Raw genomic sequence first — 19,695 nt, 5'->3', positions numbered from 1 at the left:
GCAAACCTCTTCGTGCTGCATTTAGAACGAAGGTTGCCTTTCCATCTATGAGATGAGCCGTGCGTGCCGAGGGGCTGAAGCCAAGCTGAAGAGGCAGAGTGGTAGAAGTGGGTCATGGTAACACAGGAAGCGACCCCCCCCACCTCCTTCCACTAAGACTCAGGACGCCGGAGGGTCGGCCAGTGACCGGGCCAGGCGGGAAAGTCCATCGGCTACTTTTATCCTGTTGATCTCGTCTCTGCTTTGTGCACAGGATTGAGAGGTCTTTCTGTCATACATCAGACAGGAAATCATTTCTGCCAGTTTAAACTTTTTCTTCTTCTTTGTGTCCCGATAGGATGCTTTGGCTGCCAGCACGCCGCTGCGGCCGGAAATGTTTTTTATATTCAAAAAAATAATCGGCTCGAGTCTCTTGCAACAGTGACACTTTACTTTCACCCTCACCTACTTAGCACCAAGGTGGCAAGCACTAAATACATGTTTAGAACACAGGAGGTCTTCACGATGCACTGGTGAATCCACATTCAGTTTATGGAGTCACTGCTTTATCGTGTCCTCTTTGATGGATTTTCTTGATGCCGTCCCTTAGATTTTATTTAAAAAGTCTTGACAAGAATGTGTCCAAACCTGCAGACGTCCCTCCTACCGTTGCAGCACCCTGGCCGCTGCATAAACAGATGCAGTAAAACAAAGCTGTAATCATATTTAACCATATGTGATTAGAATCACGGACAAATACTGACAATGTGTTATGAAACTGTTTATACATGTGCACGGATTTATAAACATGCAGACGAGATGACGTGGCGCTCCTAGGTTAATTGTTCACATTGAAAACAACGCTTCACTCAAAAGCCACTCGCTAGATTTTCCATGTGCGTTCAGCTGCTTCTCGTGGATAAAGTTCAGCTGGCACAGAAGTATTTCTGATGCCTTTTTTTCCTCTTTATTTATGTGTGTAGACATTTTTAAGATTGCAGCTGTTCTATATTGTAAAAGTCATCTGAGCAAGAGGCCTGAATGTTGGCCAAGATAAGGAGCTGTGCTGACGCTGTGTTTTGGGTAATAAGAGCAGCCTTTCTTTGTAAAGAAAACTCATCTTTCTTGACACCACTGTCATAGAGTGTTGTGCAGGCTAACTGCTATTCCTTCTCTGTTGTGTTGCCTGCGTGCTTATCCATAAATAACTGCATCCTTGTGTGTGTTTGCTCAAAGAATCGTTGATACAAGCATGCTGTGAAAGCTAGTCTGTCTCTGAAATGAATCCTAAGCTGTTGATATGATGTGTTCACTTACTGACGTACATCATGACGTTACTGCTTATCTTAGGAAATTTGGGATTTCCATCTGTAGTGTGCAGGATTAAAATTAAAAAGCTGGTGAAAGTCTGCTTTGAGTTAAAAGCTCTTCTGCTGTTGAAGCGCACCGTATTTCAAGGTGTAATAAGCACTGGGCTGCTACGTATGCTGGATTTCATTACAAACACTTGACTTATGTCTTTTATCTGTTTCCCTTCTTGCAGGTCTGTTCCTGATCCTAGGTCTGATGCTGTACCCTGCTGGCTGGGGTTCAGACAAGGTCCAGCTGTACTGCGGACCAGATGCGGCGCCGTACCGCGCTGGTCTCTGCTCTATGGGCTGGGCCTTTTACACCGCCATGGGTGGCACTGTGCTCACCTTCGTCTGCGCTGTCTTCTCTGCTCAGGCTGAGATCGCCACCTCCAGCGATAAGGTTCAGGAGGAGATCGAGGAGGGCAAGAGCCTGATCTGCCTCCTGTGAAGCTCAGATAACACTTATTGCGCAGGTGGGGGGAGAGAAGAAGGATGAGGCAGAGATGTGCCACTTATCATCTGGCCCTCTTCTGCCTATTCAGAAATAAAAAAGCTGGCCTGTGAAATTGAGGGCCCATTCATTGTTTACCACTAATACTGACTCTTATTTTGTCTCAGTTTTCTGTTTGAAGTGGGAGAAACTTATAAGTGCCAAGTTTGTTTGGTTTTTTTTCTAAGTGTCTGTCTTTGTCTTTCTGCCACTAGAGGTGCTGTGTCTGTTATTGTATTCATTTTAAGCATGTGGATGCCCTGCGAGGCATTGTCTGTTACCACATGTTCTGTAAATAAGCGTGATTATATATATTTTGTACATAGTTATGATCGCAGAATGATGGTCAGCTTGATCCAGGCTGGGCTGATGATGTCACTCTTGCCTTAAAAAAAAAAAAAAAACTATGAAAAAAAACTTTAAAAAAATAAACCTGGATCTGTTAACTGTCAACAAGGGAACCACTAGTCAGTCAGAATAAACTGCTCATAAAAATAAATGGCCTTTAGCTCAGAGTGGATGTTCTTTAGAGCTTACAGAATGTAATATTTTATTAATTAATGTGTTTGTAGACCCTTGAAATGTATCGGTGGAAACGATTCTTCACACGGACTGCACAAGGACAAGCAAAAGGAGGCTCCTCGGTGCATTTTGTTTGTCAAATCCTAACATGAAGTGAGCTTAATCCTAACCAGTGGCCTGTGAAGTGTCTGGTCCTCCTCAGCAGACATCCTGTAATCTGTGCACATGGACTGAATGATGAGGACACATAAATAAATGAAGTATTGCTGTTGTTAAGTAACGTCTGGTTCAGGGAGTGTGTCGAGTCATACAGAGTGTCCTATCTATTCCCATTTGTTTCTGCCAAACAAATAAAAAGAAGGAGAGGAAAAAAAAGAAGTTTGGTTTCAGTTCTTATCCAGGGAGAGCCTTGCTGTGGGGAAGGGGGAAGGAGGAGGCCCAGCAAGTGGAGCAGCCAGCTTGAGACCTCGGTTTGGCCCTTGAGGTGGGGGTGGGTGTGTTTTCCAGCCAGTGGGTGATCAGTTTTTCCACTGATGCAGAACTCAGCTCTCCATGTGTGTACCTCATTTTCAGTGGTGTAATGTAACTAAGTACATTTAGTGAAGTATAGCTTTGAAATACATGTTCTTTAGAACTCTGATCTACTGAACTGCAGAAGAAAACAATATATTTTATACAGTTAAATAATAAACCAGTTCGATTAGCGTCTAGGATTCATTATCATGTATAAAGTAATATTGTCTCTAAAAATGGTAATATATGGTATATTGGGTATTTTTTTAACAACTTAATTTTGTAAGACTATAGACTGTATGTAAAGGATGAATGTTGCCACCTTTAGCAAGCTTGTTTATCAACAAGATTTCTTGAACAAGTTTTTAGAGCAAACTAATCCACAGCAAGCCATGTTATTTGTGAGACGAGTGCATTAAAATGCTCCTAAAGGTAAAACACACAAAAAACATGTTCAAAAGGCCCAATTCAATGACCTGATTTAGCAAAAGTGACTACTAGCATACAGTTAGCGACCTAGTCTGTACTTACCGTGTGCTTAATGCAAAAACGTTGAACCTTAATACAATTTAACTGTTTTAAAATTTTGAAAAGAACTGTTCAAGAGGTCTGAACTGTTCCTGTAATGTGACACTTACATAGGAAACAGTTTAAGTAAAATAATTGTACATTAGCAAAACTAGCTCCACTTTAAGCATCTTCAGTCGCAGAATGCTAAGTATCCAGTCCAACAAGCTAAAAAGTTGTTATACTTTGAGTCATTCATAATTCTTTTACCTAATTTTTTGTTTTTATTCTCTTTTAGCGCTTTCATTTAAGTAAAGGATATAACAGCCTTTTTTTCAGCTGCTAAATGGACAACAACACATTTCTCACCTCTAGCATCTGTTTGGCCCTTTTCCTCCCCCAGCACTGAATGCCAATACTTGCACTCAACCTGAGTGTATTTGCAGTTCCTCCCACTGATGTCCCGGCCTCCATGTGGACTACAGAGAAGCTTCTAGCTCAACCCTGTGGCTCCCTTCCTCCACTTCAGACTTAGCTCAAACTAAATACAGTGCTTGATGACTTCCAGATTAGGCACATGACAAATAGTGCAATCTGAAGAGCGCAGCAGAAAGTCAGGCCTGCTTTGCTGCCACAGGCTTTTACTTTTTTGCTTCTCATTTTCCTTTCGAGTTGGGGAAAAAAACTTAAAGAAAAGAGCCAGAACTTGTGAGCTTTGTTTCCTTTCAAACCAGGAAGAGGAAAATTTCAGTCTCACATGTTGATAACTCATGTTAGCGAGGGACTTACACATGATTGTCTGAGAATCTGGTTCAAATTTAAAACTGAAAAAGCCTGGACTGATGTCAGATTTTACCTTAACACACACAAAAAACTGTTTTTATATCGATAATTGTTCCTGTCCCTATATGTAATGTTAACAAGGGTGCTTTGTAATGAGAAACCTCCCTCACTGCTGCTTTACTCAGCTCCAAGAAGCTAATTAGTCACGTTCTGCTCATTGTTTTAATTTTTTGGAAGTAATATCGCAACTGAAATCATCCAGGGGCAGCTGACAGTCAGAGGAAGCCCATGTGACAGCATGGACAGAGCAGCCAACAGCACACTGGGTTTTCACACACTCCTAGAAAATGTTTCAAATGCATTAAAGAATGGCTGTTATTCCTCCTCTGTGCCCCTTCCTGTTGGCAGTGAAGGTCTGCTAAAAGTTTCCTCCTTTGCAAGAGTGTCGCCCTGCTTTATTTCACATAGATCCGTTTCAGACTCAGCAACTTGTCGCTGATGTTGGAGGACATCTTCAACTTCATAAAAGCATTCAAGGGAATGGATGGAGATGATTTCAGCTAGTTTTTCTTTGAAAATTGTTGTTTAAAATCATCATCTATAAGAATTAAAAGACTGGTGGGTATATTTTTTAATTATAGTGGTCAGCAACAATATTCAGGTAGGCTGTGGCACACAGCAGGTCATCTTAACCAGGTCTACATGCCTATATGCACTGAGTCGTTACCATGTGGTCTAATGAAGCGGCCACTTGAGCAGCTAGCTGTCAGTCAGACCTATGTCAGTGCGAATTAGCATCTCAGTCTTTAGTGAAGCTGAAACAGAGGCGCAAATGTTACTTACATTTTTACAGTGAGCGAGGGGACTTATTTTTTCAATCACATAACAATGAATTGGTTTCCAGCAAACATTTAAGGACTCACAGATGAGCCACGTACACACAAAAACCAAACAATTATTCTGACTCACTCTCTGTTGGGTCCAATTCTTTTATAAAGGTCAGAACTGTTTCAAATGTCTTTGTTTAGGAGACATATTTCTGCGCATCTTTCAGTATATGTTGTTCATTCTAGTAAAACATTTGAAATGATTTGTCTTCCCCGGTGTTTCACTTTTGATATGTGAGTTTCCTTTTTATTTTCACAAAACATGCTATTAGATTTTCAGCATTTAAAAAGTTGAAACTCTGATCTCTGTCCAAAATGTTTTAATAATCCTAAATTGTTAAACACGGTGAAACAGTGTTCCTTTAGCCTCTTCATATTTAGTACTACACTGAGTGTTGTTATTTTATTGATAATCTTAAAGTCTTTCTCAGATGTGGCCCCTTTCTTCTGCCTACAGTTTGTACCTCTTAAATTAACTCATCTTCTTGTAAAACAAAATCTGACGCTGTTGGCTGGAAGTCACTCTAGCCATATTTACTCTGAGGTGACTCTGATCTTTACATCCTTTGATAAATACTGACCCCATCTGGTTTTCGGCAGATAGTGCAAGCTCATTTTTCCCCTGATCGTTTCCAGCTTCAAGTCTTATTCTTGGACTCTACTGAAGTAGTTTTGCTTGACTGAGGGTTAAAACTTATACCGAGCTTTTGTGCAACTTTAATGCAATGGGGGTTTTTTTTTAATCCAAAAAACATTTAAAACTGTTGTTAGCTGGAGTGGATTTCAGTGGGGATGAATCCATCACTTGTCTCTTTGTGAGATAGATTTTTGTTTTTTGTAAAATTCACAAACAGCTGACAAAAACAGGAAAAAATATTAAATTTTTGGAAGGCTTCATTTATAATCCACAATCTGCGTATTTGTGGTTCAGCATAAGCAGCAAGATGGTGAAATGTTAACCTGCAGGATAAACCATTCACTAAAAGTCCCACTCAGGAATACTAATAACCCAGCACCTGGTCACCATACCTCCTCTCCTTTTATGGCATCATTCTCTTCTCTTTGGTTCCCTCTCAGTAACAAAAGGTTTGCAGGTGGGTGGGGATTCTGTACTCACAGCCAGTGCTCATGCTGTGCTTCAGTTGACCATGTACTTAATGACATCATGCAAAGTTTTTAGGGAAGTTTGGTGCTTTCAGCTCACAGCTAATACTTTTAGCCAGTAGTTAATACTCATTATTTGAAAATTTGGTCATGCTTAATATATTAAGATATACTTTTTTGGGGGGGGGGGCTTTTTTTAACAGTGCAAAGGATTTTCAACATAACTTTTCTAAATTAGTTTTAATTACAAATCATAAATTAACAGAACTGACTAAGAGAATTAAATTACTAGGGTCAATATTATTAGCCTCCTGAGAAATGGCCCTTTTATTGAGCCACAGCACAGACCACTGCTGTGCAATGATGAATTTTAACTTTGCAATGCTCAAAGCTGGTAAAACCAAGTTAAAACTGAGGGTTATCTTCCAATTTACACACAGTATAAAAACTTGTCACTTTTCATCATGCCAAAAACAAAAGAAATCACTTTAGACTTCAGTTTAGAGAAAAAGAATTGTTGATGCTCACAAAGCAAGAGATGGATGTACAAAGCTATCACAGCATTTCAAAGTGTCAAGAACTGAAGGAAGAAGTATCATCAAGAATCAAGAAAGAGTCACACAGCGCAGAACAAGTCTGGCAGAAGTAGGAAGCCAAAGATTTGAAAGACTCGGGAAAGAAAACTCATGAGAGATGTGTCTAAAGACCCCAGAACAACTGCTTGGACACGAGCGAATGGCTTAGCCAAGTTGGTAATGACAGCCTCAAAAAAGATAGTCACTTAAACCCTGCACAGTAATGAACTGTGAGCTTACAGACCAAGAAACGCTCTACTTCTGAAGAAGAAACAATGGAGAGGTGTAGAACCCAAGGATACCATCATCACAGTGAAACACGGTGGTCGGTGGAGTGTCATCTGTCGGGATGCTTCAGTGTTCCTTGAACTGGGAACCTGATCAGGGTGGAAGGAATCATGAAGAAAGAAAGGTATGTGAAGATTCTGAAAGAGAACCGATCTGTGTCTTCCAACACAGTAACAAACCCAAACATACGTTGGTCCTGGTGAGCAACTACCTCCAGAAGACCATTAAATCTGGAGCAGCTTGAGAGAATTACCAAAGAATGGACTGGGATTGAGGAGACAATATAAGGAGGCAATATAAAGATCCAAAATAAATTTAGGATATTTGGAAAGGCTGTAGAAAAAAAAAAGAATTCATTGCTCTGTTTAACAGCATGGAAATACTTAAATTTACATCTATATGCTTGTGTGTGACACAGAAGATAAGTATAATAGATACTTTTTAAAGTTGTTCTCTGCAATGCAAATATGAGCATAATTTCATACAAAGAAGCCATGAAACACATATAGAAGAAGAATTTTATTCAGTGTTAATACAATAAATATACAAAACTCAAACTACTGGTCATGCGATTGTAGGTGAAACCTTCTTAAAATTGCACAAACATTTAGAGCGAATAGTCTACCATTTGTAAACCATACAAAACATACACACATCCCTTCATATTTCATCTCAAAAACATCAATATATATTAATATATATAATTTAAGAGATGCGGATCAGCATTTTAATTTTCATTGTTTCTCTACCACAAATCATGACTCTAAAGCACAGCTTGAAGCCACAGTCGGTCTACAGTACAATGCACAGTTCACATTGCATTGCAGCTTCATGTTTATGTTAAAACTAACAGCAAAAACTGGAGGTGTAATTCAGCCTGATGCTTCTTAACTGTACTGGCCCATATTAAGCCAGTGTGTAGGGAGAAAAAAAAAACTTAAAGAAATACAGAAAAGGCAAGAAGGAACCCACAGCCAGACTGTCCTGCACACAGATTAGAATTTAAAGGCCCAACTCCCTCCATCTACACACACACTGCAAAAACAAGGAAAGTGCTTTGCAGCTTGAATAACACATAGAAAGACAGATTCAAAGACATTTTAGCAGGTGGAATTGTAACGTTAAATCTGATCACAAAACTGAGAGAGTAAAAGAACAGATGTGGTTGTAGTTTTGCTGGACTTCCATAAAATTAAGAATACGCAAGTGTCAGAACACAACATTGAGGTACTGGCCCCTTTTGTCAAATTTAAGTCATTTTTATTGTGATTACAACATACTGATACTGATTTACAAGACATACTTAAAACCAGAGGCCTGTCAAATTTTGTACAATCTTGTATAATATTTAACCTCATCATGCAAGTGGAGAGCATCCTGAGTAAAGCTGAGGTAAATCTCCAGCACTGAAGGGAAACTAGAGAAGAGTTACACTTTCCTTGCTGATAAATCGTGCACCTGTATGTACAGAGTAGTGGCTCTCTTTAGGAAAGGACACAAAATGGTAGGCTTCAGGTGAAAACCAAGCTGACTCAGCTAATGCAATTTAAAAAAGCAAGTTAAGCATCTAGACTACTGAGCAGGAAGGCCTGAGGGCACTGTTAGAAGTATCTGTACCGACTGCCAACGTCCGAGAAAGAACCCCAAGTCCAGATTTAAAATGCGACTTGCTGAGATATGCAGATCGATAGAAGCAGAGGATTTCAGTCAAATAAATACTTGACAATTACCATAAAGTGATACTCTAATATCAGACACTACTTGTGGATTGTAGCTTTTGCTGAATGACAACTGTTGTCTGCTTAGATGGCAAAACAGTGCCATCAATCTGTGAGCACAATCTACTTCTGTACATCCCTGTACTAACAACGCCGACTATAAACGATGGCGTAGCCACTGTGATGTTGCCCACTGCTTTGTGAACTCTGAGTTTTGAAACTTGATTGTTAGCACTTCCACAGCGCCAAAGCCGGATTTGTGGAGCCAGAAGTGACCATATTTGGATGAAAGGGTGGAGTGGCTGATGTTAGCAAGCAAGTAAAGTTGTCGAGGCTCAACCCGTTTCTTCTTTAAAGCTACAAACACGTTAATCTAATGGCTACACCTGGAGATTTTACATTGGGAATCTATGGGGACTGACTCGCTTTTGGAGCTGCAGTTTTTGGCACTTCGGTGTGTTTCGGCCCCGGAAGTTGCCGTTTGCCTAAAATTGAAGGTTTAATTTTTTCATTTCTTGCTTCATTCTAATTGTAATATTTCATTAATGACAGAAATATCTTCCTTCTGTTACTCTACAGTCTCCACCGGTGAGTGTTGATACTTGGGTAGGTAAGATTTCAGATGAGATATCACTTTAAGGAATTTCAGGCTACATACTTTTTACATACCCAATTCTAAGTCGAGCAAAGACAGTAGAAAGCAAAGCAGCGGAGTGGAATGCACAGCATTCATCTTCAGCAGTATAAAGTTACTCCAGTGGGGGTCAGCAGTGTTAAGCCATGCACTTATGAAAGAAGAAAGCACCGAAACAGATCAAATAATGCTGCTTTAACTCAAAGATAACTTCTTTTTTCCGGATAAATAAATAAATAAATTCAGAAACAGAAAGTGGTGATTAGGTTGATAAACACACAGAAAGCAAGCGTCTGTTCTTGGTGGGAAATGCCCAGGTAACTTCAGACAGTCAGTTCAGCTACATTAGAATCTGCCTGCAGAAGACGAGCAGGCCTCGAGGACAGCAACAACATTTAAAAAAGGCACACAAACCTTCATTTAATTGGCCATACATCCACACAAACCCAGAAATCCACACAGAGACAATAAAGTTGAGCACTCTGGTTAAAGGACTCCTAGAGTGCACGATGTTGCAGGAGCAGGCAGACTGGGACAAGAGAGCCTGTTTGAAGGTTGAGAGGCTACAGATTGTAGATGAGTGGATGTTCAGCTGTAGCGCCCCCACAAAAACCCCTTCAGTAGTGTCAGAAAAATGGGGAGGGGGGCTGTTAACTTGTTCAAACAAGGCAGTTATAAGTGGAAGCTGGGTACAGAGGAGGGGAGCTGAGGGTCAGATGAGCGAGCTCTCTGCTTCAGACCTGCTCCTTGAAGGCTCCTTGTGCAGCCCTGGAAGCAGCATTAGCAGCAGCCGTTTGTACCGTTTTGTTAGACATGACGCCCGTGGCAAATTCCTGCTGTGCCTTCTCAAAGCTGGCACCGGTGGTACGGTACATCCCGTGGACCTGAGGGGAGAAGGAAAGGGGGACGAGGGCAAAATTAGGGCCTGAAGAGTAACAGACATCACTCAGATATCTTATAGGCTGACTGTGCATATACCTTTTTGAACATGATGAGAGACAGGACAGCCAGCGTGGTAAAGAGAGCAGCAACGAGGATCATTATAAGGCCCACTGGGATGCTTTTATTCAGGCCAGTCAAAGCTGAGATCCACCCGCTAGGGATGAGAAAATCATCACACAACAACAACGTGACAACTAACCAGTCTCACTACCATCTCAATCCTCTGAGATAACTACCTGTTTAAAATTAATAACTGAGCCATAAAGTCGCACTGAACAGTGACATGAAATGAACAGGACTGCTGTAGTTTACACCATCCGGCTGCCTTCCATCACACACTCACAGCACTAAAACTACAGGGGGTAAAGCAAAGACCTGTCCTCCACACTACCTAGGACCAAAGGATGTGCCATCATAGACACTGACCTAGACAGAATTATCCATGTGGCATTAATGCTGTGGCTGTTCACTGTAAATACTCACTAGACTAAATGTGTATTCTCATAAAAAAAAAATAAAAATGCAAGAAAATGCAGGAAAAAAAATTACCTGTTCACTTTATTAAAAAGAAAATGACAAGAAGTTCAATATCTAATTAACACAAATATAGAAATACTTCAGACTTGGTCTTAAACATCATCACATTAACTAATCAGTTCATGAGATCTACGATATATGGAGTACAGATTTTTTTCTCAGTATAAAATGAAGACCATAGTCTAGACTAAATGCAAAGCCAACCTCACTAAGTAACCCCAGATGTGTCTTTGTAACATCTGTCTAACCTAAAAATTTCATACAAATACAGTGATATGGAAATTTATTTTAAGTCATGTTATCTTACCTGGCTCCCCAGCTAGCGATGCCAATAGACTGGATGACATAGATGCCAATCTGACAGACGTAAACGAAGAAGAAAATAAAGAACCTGAATGAGCTGTCGCTCCTGTAGAAAGATGAAAGTGGAGGATATGAAGAGCACAGTGGGCACAGGAGGGTCATCCTGATTGTTGTACTTGTTATCAGAATTTTGGATCATGTCGTTTACCTGAATGCAGCATAAATCGGTCTGTACCAACAGACAAAAGAACACGGTGTGAAAAGCAGAAGCCAGAGGATCGCCAAGCCAAAGTCCACACCTCGGTTTCCATCCACAGCAAACCAGGAGAGGCAGGCGATCAGGTTTGCAAACAGAGTCCCAGTGTGCACTGAAGGTCAGGAGGAAGAGAGAGAGAGAAAAAAAATACAGTAAATATGTGGAGGGAGACTTCGGCTTAAGTGGGACAGTGTGCCAGCCCTGCTGTTTAAGTGTACATGCCAAAACATGGAAAATAGGCTGAAGTGTCCAATGTCCTACCAAATCAAGCCTTGGATGGAAGAGAAGGAAACACTGAAACTTAATATTTAAACATGTAACACAGTGCAGGACTGGAAACAACACACGTACACACACACACGCACACACACAGTTAATAATTCATTACCATTTGGGGCCTAACAGTGTCTGCAAAGTTAAAGGTATTACACATTCACTGAGTCAGTTTGACTGCAGGGATTTTACAGCACAGTGTGAAATATGACAATAGCCCACTAGCTGACATACCAGTGGTACCGAGACCCTTCACCTGAGCTTGAAAAAGATACAGCCTGTTGATTCAAAAACCAAAGTCTTTGTACTAATTAGTAAAAACGACTGAATTCTGTAAACCAGCCTTATAGTAAATCATATAACCAAGCTGCTTCTTCAAGTTGCAAGACTGTGGCACGTGCATTTGTTAAGTCTTGACCCCCCTCCCCGCCCCCCCTCCCACATACACCCACAGACAGTATTTTTCACCATCAGGAGCCGTGAGGTTTTGACTCAGGGAGTTGGTGGATTAAACTACTCAGGACTACTTTAAAGAAGTCATCTGAAACAGCAGATTATCAGCTCATTAACAATTTCATTATTTCATCAGATGTGTGTCTATGTGTTTGCACGTATGAACGTAGTTTAGAATGCAGTTTGCTGAAAAAGCTTGCTAGTATTAGCTGATAATTTAGCACAAATGTTTCATGCAAACATGGTCACTTCATTGGTAAGTGCAGAATCAATGGGTGATGTCACAGTGTCCATCTTTTAGATACAGTTTGTGGGCAACGTGCATAAAACTATGTATGCAAGCAGGAATAAAAATGCAGATGCAATCATTTTGTCAGATTTGTACAGCAGTACATTAGCAGGCAGCTCTTTTATAAATCTTACTCACTATGAAATTTTACATACATCTATGAGTCATTTCGACTCCTTTCTTTAGTTGTAAATGGATATACACACCCTCTTTTGTCATTTTGCACAAAAAAAGGAACTAAAGAGCATGAGTAATCTGAGCTGCAGTGGCCGTCCCCCTAAGTACAAGTAGGCCACAGGTGATGCACTACTTATAGCCTAGCTCTGAAATCCAGAGGATGAAAAACTCCAGACTTGGTACAAGACAGCAAATTTCTTAAGTTTCTGAAGGGGTCAACATAAAGAAAAACGTTTACTTACACATCCAGAGGTAGTACATGATTTTGACTGTCTTCTGAAACTCTACAGGAATGTCAACAGTAATATCGTGGTAGAAACACGGAGCCACAGGAAACCTCTCTGGGAGAGGAGGCCAGTTGTTTTTCCTGCCTACAATAGCAGGAAAAAAAAATCAAAGTCAAGCTTGTGAGTTACTTCAACATCTTTTAGAAAGTGTTGCTCAGGTTTTACGTGCTGCTCTTCTGTCAGATGACAGTTAGCAGTTACTGAGTGCAAATACTGATTACCGCTTGTTTTTTTGTGTGCATGATAAGTAACATTTAAATTAACGTGGAGTCATTGCTCGGCATATATAATGAGCCATTCTGTGCATTTACAAGCATCATCATTATCTGTAATGCTTTGCTATGACAGCACTGATCTGTGTTGTGATGACATACTGACCCCCTGATACGTTGATTGACTGCATCTCTCGCTCCCGGCGGTCTAGCTCTGCAGCCTTCTTTTCCAGCTCTTCCTGTCTCCTTAGCAGCTCAGCAGCTGCCTGCGACTGCTCCTGCAAACACACACAAACACGCACACAAACAAATGTCAACACATTGGAAAAAGTACACAGACTGTTTGGCCAATTACTTTTCCCCTCCCTGCTCACTACAAATGTTCTGTTTCTACTTTTGGAATAAATCCAATTCTCTGCAGAGACCGCACCAGCAGGAGAACAGACATCATAACAACACATTCCCCAGAGTCTGCTTCACAAACGAGATGCTCAATCTCAAGTTATTTCCTCCACCAACCATGATTTCCCTCTGACTCTGTCTGCTTCTGCTACAAAGGCCAGTCACAGATAGAGGCGGTCTCCCGCAGAGCCACTTTTCTGTCCACAAACTCAGTGTGAAATCAGCCGTGGTGTTAATACATTTTCTCTCAGTCTCTGCTGGTGTTGCTGGACTAAAACAATAGATGCAGCACAGTCTGCTTACTCATGGTGACACGTAACGCTCTCATCTCAGTTCCAATAGCTTTGGTAACTCAATCAGCATTTTTTTGTGTAAAAATAAGAATGCCTTTGTATAATCTGAAAAGAAAGTGGCAGAAACTACAGCAGCAGCTGTAAGCATAGCCAAAGGTTCTACTGAAATAACTGCTGTTATTTGGCTGTATACCATCAACACATATACCTGTGGTTGAGCTTGTGAGTAGGCTGGGGGCTCCTCTGTGGGTTTCATGATGGCTGGCTGAGTGCTGACGGCAGGGCCCGTAGTCTTGGGGGCCGTACTTGCAGGTGTCTACAAAGTACATAAGGTTAGAGCAAAACTACACGATCCCTATAACTGATAATGATGTGACCTCACAGTTAATCAGACGTTTGTATTGCAATACTCAAAACACAAGCCAAAGAAAATGTCAAATATGGTACAACTAAATCTCACATCTTATTAGACCATTGATAAAGATGCACAGTAAAAAACAAACAAAATGAAAGCAACAAACTGTGAAGAGCACATGTATGAAAAAAAAAGTACAATACAAATTTGTGAAATTGATGAGGTTGTACTGTAGAGAGAAAGAGAAGCCTGTGTAAGCTCTTAAGAGAAACAAAAATGTTTGAGCCAAGCTAAGCAGTGATACAAGATCCATGCTCAAAGATCTAGTGCCCAACCTTTTGCAGCCCTATAACAAGATCTTTTTAAGGCCATTTCTTCTCAAAGCTTCAAAAAGCTAAACTGACCACAATACTTCAGTCTCTTGGCTTCCAAACTTTTTATTTGAAACTGTCTTCTTACAGCCCTTTGTCACTGATAAAGTTGCTTCTCAAATGGATTCATTCAAATAACATTTAGATGGCTGAAAATGATCACACTGACACAGTCACATATCTTGCGACTGCTGAAAGGGATCGTGAATTCCAAGGTGGGAACCACTGCTCAATGTTAGGATTTAGTCTTATGTAACTGCATGTGTGTATGTGCTAAGATACGTGCAGTTAGAAAGCACAAAATAACGGTGGCTCCTCCTGTAGGCGGTGAAGCTATCGAAGAATGGCTGAGCTTGTTGGGCTGCACGGGTAAAGGCTTAATAATCAGGGTCTTGCCAATGGACCCTAACCCAAGGTCTGAAGGATTCCTAGTATTCCTCTCCTGGGGAGGATAACAGAGATCCCAACTTTCTTACCCATCGCCATCTTTTGAATACTTTGCTACTGGAGACCCTACCAGGGGCAAGTCAAACCCCTCCACCTCAATAAGTTGGAAATTCTTAGAGAGGAAGCTTTCAGGACACATGTCTTGGTGGCTTTAGGAGCTAAGCATGTGAACCATTGATCACTTTATGTTCTAGCAGTTGCCTATATATACAGACTGTGGGCAGCGACTCAAATAACAAGATTACAACCACAGACAAGAGAAAAAAACAAAAACAAAAAACTTCTTACGAAGGATTTCTGGACTCATCGCTAGAGACAGGGTGAGATTAGTCATTGGGAAGAGGCTCAGAGTCGAACCAATGCTGATATTTCACGGCATTTAGATAAGGTGTTAGATAAGGCCATGTCTAGCTGAAACAACAGGGCAGTGACATCGGCAACAAAGAGAGATCCGGTTTGCCTGGTCTGTACCCACGACCAATAACATAGCTAAGCACACAGAATACATGTCTGAACTATACAAAACTGTAATTGTATATTCCATTATTAGCTTGGGATCTATTAATATGATGAAATATTTTATTAAAAAAAAACAACAAAAAAACAAAAAAAAAAACAAAAAAAAAAAACCCACAACAACCCAAAATTCAACCATAAACTGAGACTGAATAATGATCAGCTGCTCTTCTCTGACTGAAGAGTTTGGCATTTTACAGATAAATCACAACTCTTTGTTGTGACACTTGTCTGCCTTGGCGACCAGATGTGGGATTTATTAGTCTTTTATTCTGTTATATATATTATAATATAATTTTGAAGGAATGTAATTTTCACATGATGTATAACAAAGCTGGAAAAATAAGTAAAACTTTAGACTCAAATACCTACTGAGTAATTCTGGTGGACCTACCTGCTCTTTAACCTCACTGCTACTAAATGAAATATCCAAGTACTCACCGATTTGGCATCTGCAAAGGGATTGTACTCCTCCAAACCTGGAGGAGACGTCTGTCTCACTTGTGTCACTGATGGATCCTAAAAAAAAAAAAGGAAGAAAAAAGGATTCAAAGCGAATGCTTTAAATGAGATAAATGTAATGGAGTAATACTATAAAGCAATACACTTTGTTTGATCTGTCTTGTCTTTGTGTTTCAACCAGGGATAGCAGAAGAAATCTCTACAGAGTAAAACCCTCCATTATTCTGCTGAGATCCAGGCCAAAGCTCTCTGTATTCAAAATGCAACAGGCCTATAATTCAATACTGGCAAAGACAAGATGATTCCAATAATTTTCACGGGAACGTCGTTATAAATAGCCAAGACCACGAGTTTCTTGAGCTGCTTTGGCAGCCAAAGACTGAAATAAAAAGACATACTTTGGTTATGCTTCGTGCTCCTAAACTGCTAAAGCACTCCATGCTTCTTTTAAGTACAGTCCTAATTTGCCAGACTGACATATCAAAACTACTTTCAAAATAAAGCAAGCCACTACTTTATATTCTACCTCCATTTTCATGCAAAACTCCTTTTTACTGTCGGTGTCAGCTAAGCTACACTGTCACACATTTCTTTTGATAATAAGCTCACCATCAGCTGCTGTCAGTCACGCACGAATTTCAAATTGTTGCTCAAGATTAACAACTAATCCGTATAGTCCGAAGTGCTGTCCTTATCCCGTCGCAGTGCAGTCCTCTTCGTCTCTCTGACTCTTAAATTTCTACAAAATTTCTACTGCGCCACACACACACAAAAAGCACACACACACCTTGTCACCAGACCAGGAGCATAAATATTTCAGGGCCTGTCGTGTTTAAAATTTAACACTGCACTAGTGCGTGGCTGGACAAACACATACTGCAGATTCACCAAAGTATTCATTTTGAAACCTCCAGCTCTGGAGTTCCTGCCCCAGAACCTTTAAAAAACCAAAAAAAAAAAAACCCAACCCCCCCCCCCCCCCCCCCCCCCCCCACAAAAAAAACCACAAGAAGAATCAGCAAACATGTGTTCACCATGATTTTGATTTAAGTGCAGGAAGCAAAAAAGGTGCACTGTTCAACCACCTGACGACGATATATCTAAGACTTCAACTCTCTATGGTTTCTACTCATTTCACATTTGATTAAGCTACAAACCTTACGAAGTGAGCTCTTAGCTGCCTTACAAAGTTTTTTATTCGCTAACATAGAGCCTAATGTCTGAGCCTACATCCAGAGAAATAGGCCAAAACAGCCTCAACAATCTGACGCATGACTGCGAGTGATGAAGCTTAGTAGGAAAGGAGCCAACGAGTACCCTGGAACCACATGTCACCATATGATTTCATGAACTATTGATCATAGCTCAGAGAAGGGAAAAAGCTCTCATTATCCTGAGGCAAGGCAGCCAGAGCCAATGCATGACAGAGAAGTGGGAGGACAGCAGGGCTTCAGCACTTGTGTTAGTATGTTAATGAACCCAATTAATTATTCACTCTCTTTGCGTCTGTGTGGTCAGCCTGTACCATCTTCCCATCAACACTGGGTTCTTTTAAGTCTGTGCAATGAATTAAACCAACTAAAATAGATTTTCTTTTTTTTAAATGTGGTATTCTCTGAGAAAAAAAAAACGAAAACGAAAACACACACGCTTTCCTTGTACTGTGTAGAACCGAGCAGTCACGGATATATCACTATTAACAAGTATACTGTCTGAGGTTAAAGAACTACAGGTCTAATTCTGGATTAGTCTGATTCTGACTCAGAAAATTAGATCTGTTATTTATGACAAAAGGCTGATCTATTTAGTTCAGCTGTATACTGCTCTGTTTTATACTGCTAAATATCAGCAGCAGTGTACTGGTGGCTACTGAGAGGAAGTTAACAGCAAACTACACCAAGTGAGACGACCCGTATAAAAAGCTTAGACGACTGTGGCTTTGGCTTCTCTTTTTGTTGTTATGTTTGTTGTAACACAACAAGGTGTTGTCATCTATCAATTACTGCTATTTTACTTCCTGCTTCTTACCAGCAACATAACACAGTTGTGTGTGTGTGTGTGGATGTGCACAATATTGACTCTTAGACTGATCTTAAATTAAGCTTACTGTAAATAACTTACAGGATTACCACAAATACGTGGGTTCAATCACTAGTTTAACATCAAACAGAATACACCATAATGTGCATTTTGTAAATTATCCTCATTTAACGAGCATAATTTATAATGTTCTTTGAATGAGCAATGATATTTGAGGGCTTCTAGTTTCCAAATATGAAGATTTGCTCATGTTATTTGTTGTGTATGACAAAAAAAAAAATGATTTTAAGCTTTTGATGGACATAACAAGGACACTGAAGATGTTACTCCTGGTTTCAAGAAACTCTAAATGACGTCAGGAGAACAGAATCAACTTTTGGAGATCCAAATGACAGTCCATTTTTTTTTCTCTTTTAAGCATTTCATAGAAAATACTAAAAGCAGCATTAAATGTTTAGATTCTCAATCAACTGCTCAAGAAATAAACCCAGTTTGGCTGGTTGATGTTAAATAAACAAACAAACACTCCTTTAGCTTATTCGTGGTATGCTCCAATCAAACAATCAATGTTAAAACAATCAATGTGGTCATAATGAGACTGAGGGAAGCACCTCGTGATTATTTTAATTATTAAATAGTCTTATGTTTTTGGTCCATTAATGTTAGAAATTTCAGAAAAGAGCACAACTTGATTGTTTTGTTGAGTACACCTGATATGAGCGGAGGAGGACAGGCCTTGAAATACCAAGGAGCACATGATCACATGAATGCTCTCATTATGACACAACACTGTGTGAGCGTAAACACAAGACGTCTTCAGTCAGACGCCTAAATAAAGCCGACAGCACAATAAAAGCAAGGGAAAGGATGTTTGTCTCTCTTTTTATTCTCTGTTTTTACGTTCCTACATAGCATTACATGATCAGGTGATCAGTTTTTTACATTATCGTCTCCAGGTTGGCAAATTAAGTCAATCACTCTAACGTAATGTCAAACATAAAAGAAAACATACGCAACATCTGAGCATAAGTTGTTTAACCAGGGCGTAAATGTGAGGAAATGTGTCAAACAGGTGGGAATTTAAAGGGGTCGGGGGATAATTATAACAGAACCCAGCGACCCAACCTGCTTCAGTTTGAATAAGCGCCAACACCTGGAAGCCTAGCCTCATATCTTTTAATGTTATGTCACTTCTGCCAGTCAGAGTGCGGCAACATTAAGTGACAGTTCAACTGAAACCGAGCAACCGGAGGACGGGAGGGTTTTGCCAACAGCTAATTTAAAGTCGCATTATCAGAGCAGGTTTATTCAAACCAACCCTATGCCAGTCTTTCCTAGCCACGCAAAGCCACCCAGTCTTAATGTAAAATGATACAGCAGCTAAAGTTAAAGTGGCTAACGTAGCCTGTTAAGGTTACCTGAAACGGGTTGCTGAAGTCCGGGTCCGCGAAAGGGTTGCTGTCGAAATCTGACATTGTCCAAAGAGGACGACTTATTCCGCTAAATGTGTCTTAAGGCTAATATTTATAACCAAAGTCGGCGCACAGTTAAAAAAGACCAACTGTTTCGAACAAATTGTAATAGAAAAGACAAGGGGTGAAGTCAAATGTTGACTGTCCAGGTGGAGGATTGGTCACCAGCAGCGGAACACACGTGACATAACGAGACGTAAGGCGGAAGTAGGGAAACGTCAAAAGAAAAAAAAATCCAAAAAGTTAGTTTTTTAAT

The 19,695-nt window shown here is 40.3% G+C and overlaps 2 protein-coding genes across 5 annotated transcripts in view; one reads left to right on the top strand and one right to left on the bottom strand.

Moving 5' to 3' along the window:
- Positions 1–2,690, top strand: part of lhfpl2a (LHFPL tetraspan subfamily member 2a) — a 37,541-nt gene extending 34,851 nt beyond the window's left edge. For 2 of the 3 annotated variants that reach the window (XM_025909050.1, XM_025909051.1), the window contains one exon: positions 1,523–1,779. In XM_025909050.1, the coding sequence (XP_025764835.1) occupies positions 1,523–1,779 (257 nt within the window). Of the gene's footprint in view, positions 1–1,522 lie in introns of all 3 variants that reach the window. The other variant, XM_013277546.3, reaches the window with a different exon arrangement.
- Positions 2,691–7,506: 4,816 nt separating this feature from the next.
- LOC100711686 (secretory carrier-associated membrane protein 1) lies at positions 7,507–19,635 on the bottom strand. Of its 2 annotated transcripts, none has more exons than XM_005459703.4 (9): positions 19,386–19,635; positions 15,907–15,984; positions 13,985–14,092; positions 13,248–13,359; positions 12,825–12,953; positions 11,343–11,502; positions 11,139–11,240; positions 10,331–10,448; positions 7,507–10,236 (listed from the first exon to the last, which is right to left on the bottom strand). In XM_005459703.4, exons 1-9 carry the CDS (start codon positions 19,440–19,442, stop codon positions 10,087–10,089), a joined length of 1,014 nt encoding a protein of 337 aa, XP_005459760.1. In that variant the 5' UTR covers positions 19,443–19,635; the 3' UTR covers positions 7,507–10,086. The 2 variants fall into 2 exon arrangements, with proteins under 2 accessions (XP_005459760.1, XP_013132986.1); XM_013277532.3 differs by lacking the exon at positions 19,386–19,635 and adding an exon at positions 16,537–16,684.
- Between the last annotated feature and the right edge of the window lie 60 nt (positions 19,636–19,695).

This window comes from Oreochromis niloticus, linkage group LG7, assembly GCF_001858045.2.
Source record: "Oreochromis niloticus isolate F11D_XX linkage group LG7, O_niloticus_UMD_NMBU, whole genome shotgun sequence".
In the NCBI taxonomy this organism is placed as follows: Eukaryota; Metazoa; Chordata; class Actinopteri; order Cichliformes; family Cichlidae; genus Oreochromis; species Oreochromis niloticus.
This window is presented reverse-complemented; position numbering and strand designations above follow the sequence as displayed.